At 38.4% G+C, this 5,116-nt stretch overlaps 2 protein-coding genes across 7 annotated transcripts in view; both read left to right on the forward strand.

Annotated features, from left to right (window-relative positions):
- noc4l (nucleolar complex associated 4 homolog) overlaps window positions 1–2,951 on the forward strand; it is a 9,510-nt gene extending 6,559 nt beyond the window's left edge. Inside the window, exons 11-15 of the mRNA XM_014003920.1 lie at window positions 430–540; window positions 634–797; window positions 887–969; window positions 1,049–1,162; window positions 2,684–2,951. Coding sequence (XP_013859374.1) covers window positions 430–540; window positions 634–797; window positions 887–969; window positions 1,049–1,162; window positions 2,684–2,800 — 589 coding nt within the window. The 3' untranslated portion in view covers window positions 2,801–2,951. The remainder of the gene's footprint in view (window positions 1–429; window positions 541–633; window positions 798–886; window positions 970–1,048; window positions 1,163–2,683) is intronic.
- A 72-nt stretch (window positions 2,952–3,023) lies between these two features.
- Window positions 3,024–5,116, forward strand: part of rimbp2a (RIMS binding protein 2a) — an 84,685-nt gene continuing 82,592 nt past the window's right edge. For 2 of the 6 annotated variants that reach the window (XM_014003915.1, XM_014003917.1), the window contains exons 1-2: window positions 3,024–3,483; window positions 4,726–4,872. In XM_014003915.1, the coding sequence (XP_013859369.1) occupies window positions 4,726–4,872 (147 nt within the window). In that variant the 5' untranslated portion in view covers window positions 3,024–3,483. The remainder of the gene's footprint in view (window positions 3,484–4,725; window positions 4,873–5,116) is intronic. The other 4 variants (XM_014003916.1, XM_014003918.1, XM_014003911.1 and 1 more) reach the window with 3 other exon arrangements.

Raw genomic sequence — 5,116 nt, forward strand, 5'->3', positions numbered from 1 at the left:
AAGTTTGGCTTTTTCTGTCCCCCCAATACCACATTTTCCTTTCTTTTAAACTTTTGCGCTGAGCTTTGCATTTTTTAAATTTGGAGGTCGTTGGTGTTTCAGCGAGCACGTTCTCTACGGCTGACTTTGAACATTTATTTTTCTATGTGGATAGGGACAGCTCACCCCACATGCATGTAACSAGGTAATGGCAGGTACAGGGAGTGGCAGCGGYCAACATRCCTCAGAAACTCTTAAATCTCCTAAATGAGCGAATTCCGTGTTTTATACTGGATTCCAGTKTGTTTGGTAAATGCTACAATTTCATCTGTTTTCTGTATCGCAGAAATCATAGGGCTGTAAATTAGTAGCACCAGYAACTGTTAAGTTCAAAGAAAATAAAATCTACTTCACTTATATCTGAATAATCCCTAAACTTTTTTTTTACAGAGACTATCCTGATTTCTACAAAAAGCTGTATAATCTCTTCGAACCGTCTGTTTTCCATGTGAAATACAGAGCGCGCTTTTTTCATCTAGCCAACGTCTTCCTCAGCTCCAGGTAAGATGATTTCCTCCTTTTTTTGTTTTTATTTTTTTCAGTTTATGACCGTTAAAGCATGATGCTTACTGTATACGTTGTGGTCACCTCCAGCCACCTGCCACTTTACCTGGTTGCTGCGTTTGCCAAACGTCTGGCCCGCCTGGCCCTCACAGCTCCACCCACAGCTCTTCTCATGCTCCTGCCCTTCATCTACAACCTGATCCGTCGCCACCCGTCCTGCAGAGTCCTCATCCACAAACCCAGCGCAGAAGACGGTGAGACTTTTTCCCCACATCTGCAGCCGGTTCAGTTCCCAGCGTGTGCTGGGTTAAATTAAACGCAGTTGTTTCCTTGTATATTCCAGAGCCTCTCGAGGATCCGTACGTCACGGATGAGGAGGATCCCGCTCGGTGTCGGGCTTTAGAGAGCAGCCTGTGGGAAATTAAGGTGAGTGTGAAACGACCGGCRTCAGCTGAATCTTCTTGTCTGAGGGGCAGAAAAGAGAAACCTGCGTCTCGTCTTCCAGACGCTGCAGAAACATTTCCATCCAGATGTGGCCAAAGCTGCGACATTAATCAACACACCTCTGTCAGAGCAAGAAGATGACATCAGCGAAGTCCTGGAGATGACTACATATGAGGTGACTGGACTCTCAAAGGAATTATTTTTTCTTCTCATTATTTTGAAGTTTGAAATGTTTTTCCTGTTTTATAAGCTGAAAGTGTTTCTGAGATTAAAGTTAATTATCACAGGGTTCATACGGGTGCTGGAAATCCTTGAAAATGCTTGAACTTTGCAGCAGGAAAAGTGTACGAACACAGTTATGCAATTTATTCAAAATGCAGTCAAACTGTCTGGTTTTTAACAATTTCTTTATTATTATCATTTTTAGTGAGTTTTACAGTCAACGTTTGGAATTTTGAAATAAAAAGCATGTGGGAACCCTCTGAATTGTCAAAGTGAATAATTGGATAACCTGGTAAAACTTCTGACTGAAGAGGGAGGTAACATCAAAATGCCATAAAAAGTAGAATTTTCTATAGAGTTTTGCTAAATTAGCCACAAGACTAATTGAATAATGTTATTTTATTTTATTTTTTAATTATTACTTAAGAGAACTACAGCATGAGATGAAAGAAAAACTAATAAAAAAACAAAATAGAGTCTTTATTCAGAGGTGCAGTAAATATATCCTGATTTGAAGCTGAATGAAGATGGAGACAAAAGTTTGAACCTTTTTTAAAATTAATGTTTAACTAGAAACAGCATAGCAGTAGCATATATATGACCCTCACACATATGCAAAGCACCAATGCATCAGAACTCAGACGTCATCAGAACGGATTTATTGTTTTGGAGGTGGGGGGACACTCGATGGATAGCCCTTCATCAGTGCTAAAAAAAAWTTACAAAAATCTGAAGCTATGTTGAATAATTTTTGATTTATAAGCATTTTTTCATGTTCAGACACCCCCATTTTAGGTGCAGCCCCCTCCCCAAATATGGGGTCTATGGTAAAACTGTTGGCTGGTTCAGTGTAGGTCAGACTAGGGCTGTGTATTGGCAAGAATTTGGCGATACGATACATATCATAACAGAGGGGTCACGATACAATATATCCTGATATATTGCGATACTGTAAGCAAGGCGATATATTGCAATATTTTTTTCCAAAAATTCTATTAAATAAAAACCTCTTACTGAAAAAAAAAAGAAAAGGTAATGTTTACTTACAATGCTAATGCTACCCTTACTCTCTGGCACTCAAGAGGTAGAGGAGCCAAATGGCTGGCTCACTGCTGCCAACTAGTGGTCAGAGGCTGAACTACAACATGAAAATGAACGGCTGGCAGGAAAGTTGACATTTTAAACCTTAATTAAAAATCGATACAGGGCTTTAGAATATCGGTACAGTATCGGGAAATGAAATATYGCGATATTTCAGTGTATCGATATTTTCTTACACCCCTAGGTCAGACACCACTACAGTCTTACCAAATTTCACATTGATCGGTGCAGCTGTTTCTGTGCTACGGTTGATCAAGAATCTTAAAAAAATTATTTACCAATGAAAACAACTTGACCCCCGCTTGGCGTCATAATTATCAAGTGTCTTTTTGTCTATAAATCACAGTAAAACCCATTTTCCTTTTGTCCGCAGTTGATGGACCGAGACCTGAAGCGTCAAATCAAGAACGTCCCTCTGGAGTTTGAAACAGCCACAGAGTTACTGAAAGGAGGAGGAGATGTGCTAAAAGAACACTTTTGTTTAGTTTAAGGATAAAATAACGCAGTGAATGCATTCCTGATCTTGTTTTATCACCAAACATATTTATCTGAGATGAACCTTTACAGCGGTTTGAGATTTGTGGGATCAACACATCTAACTATCGTAAAAACATTTTTAAAATAAATTTGCATGAAAGTTTTTTTTCGTACCTCTCTTTTTATTTGAAAAATCTATTTTTTAAATGTTTTTATTCATATTCGACGTCTTAAAATGTAATCTGAAAATGTTTTCAGCTCAAGTCTGTTATTGGATTTAAAAATAGTTGAACTGATGGTGACTCAGTGACGTTTTAGTTGATTTTTTTTTTGTTTTGTTTTTTTGAGGCTGTTTTCTTGTGCAGGTGAGGCCCTAACGTGCTATTTTCCGCATCTTCACATTTCTCTTAAGTGTACCATATGGTCACCCAGCAGGCAGCCTTCAGGACAAGAACACAATGAGGGAAATTCTGAATCATAATATTTCTCCTAAGAGGCAGGTAGGACCTAAATGTGTCCTCAGACAGAAATACCTTCTGTAAAATGTAGAACATCTGAAATCATGGAGGCGCCTTAGTCCAACATCAGTTTTATGGATTTTGCTTATTAAATCAGGGTAATGGACTTCGCTCAAGACCAGGAAAGTGAGCAGCCAACAAAATATAAAATCATTTTGATAACTTCAGTTTTAAACAGGTAAGATTTTGTTTTACTGTTTTTCTATTACTAAAAATAATTGGTCTAAAATGAGAAATGTGCCGATTATAAGTGCTAATCGTATAAATCATGGACTTCCTGTGTGGGTTTTTGCACAAAGGTACAGACAGGGATTTGCCTCCCACTGATGAAAGCTGCTGATTTTTAAAAAAAATTATTTATTTTTCCTCTTTTTTTATGCTTCCCCTGTCACAGTGCCGTTGTGCCGAGTAATCCCTCCCTTACATAAGCGAGTGCAGCTCTCTCTTCAAACACAGTCGCACACATAAATCACTCAGGTCAGCACTTACAAACACATGTTGACAAAGTGCTGCTGGGGGGGCAATAATGTTTAACTGCAAAAACAATTTACCCTTCGATCCGGGAGTGATTTTACATTTAGGGATTGATTACGAAGCTGAACTGATTTACCGGAACGAGCGAGTTGTGAAAGATGAATGATTCATTTGATGAAAAGATGATGTAAGAATTAAAAACATACAAACAGCTCGTTTGGATTCATTAGTTCTTGCTGTGGACTTTTTATTTCTAGGTAAGTGTTTTTGTTTGGCTGCGTTTAAAATGATCTAATCTAGAAACATTGCACATATAAGTAATTTCTGAACAAATCTAGATTTTCTTCAGTGTTTCTTATCAATGAGTGCATTAATTGAATGCTGATTCAGCATAATTGTTTTCTTGTTTTTTTAGTTATTCTTGTTTGTGCTGTTTTAGTCATTACTCAGTGTATGCAGGAGATGGGTGCTGCAACTTTTAGTTTTTGCAACTTAAATGCTTTTAAAATTGTTTAACTTAGATTTTCAAGTATTTTACCCTTGGTAAACTATTGCAATCTTCTCCATTTTTTCCCCCAAAACACAATTCTCTGTGAAAACGGCATCAACTTATTTGCTCAGTCATTTGTCTTCTTGTGCAGCTTTTAGCTTTTATGTAGCTTTTTGCCATTTTTTAGCTTTTAGCCACCAAGAGGTGGTTTATAATATTGCATCAGTAGAACTTTGATACAGAACAATTATAACTTATGGTTGTGAAGTTACTATGCAATTATTGCTGCACAATATGAAGATCATTAAAATAATACAATCTGTTTTTAAAAACGATGTGCAACACCAGCTTGCATGAATAACTAAAACACATGTTTTTACATCTTTGTAGGCTGCAGAGGTGAACTGTATGAGTTCAGATTGTGGAGTCGTGCTGTAAAAATGTCTGATTTTACAGATGATAATGAAGAGTCAAAGCATCAGCAGTAACATGGACGGTCTGCTGAGACAGTCTCAGATGGAGCTGCAGTGGATCCAAAGACAGCTGGCTATGATCAGTGCCCGGAGCGTCCATCCCCACCATCAGCTGCACGCCAAGGGCAAGGTAACAGAGGGTATAGGCCCGAGAGGCTCCCGCTGCAACTGAGAACTCATGAAAACAGCTTGAACTTGCGATGAGTCTGCAACACAGCTTTACCTGATGGTTCAGGCTGCAGGGAACTTAGTGTGTGTGCAACACATCATTTGTCAACACAAGACCATCTATGTCAGGCAATAAGGCTGTGTATTGGCAAGAATTTGGCGATACGATACATATCATGACAGAGGGGTCACGATACGATATATCC

Source organism: Austrofundulus limnaeus, unplaced genomic scaffold (genome assembly GCF_001266775.1).
Source record: "Austrofundulus limnaeus strain Quisiro unplaced genomic scaffold, Austrofundulus_limnaeus-1.0 Scaffold20, whole genome shotgun sequence".
NCBI lineage: Eukaryota > Metazoa > Chordata > Actinopteri > Cyprinodontiformes > Rivulidae > Austrofundulus > Austrofundulus limnaeus.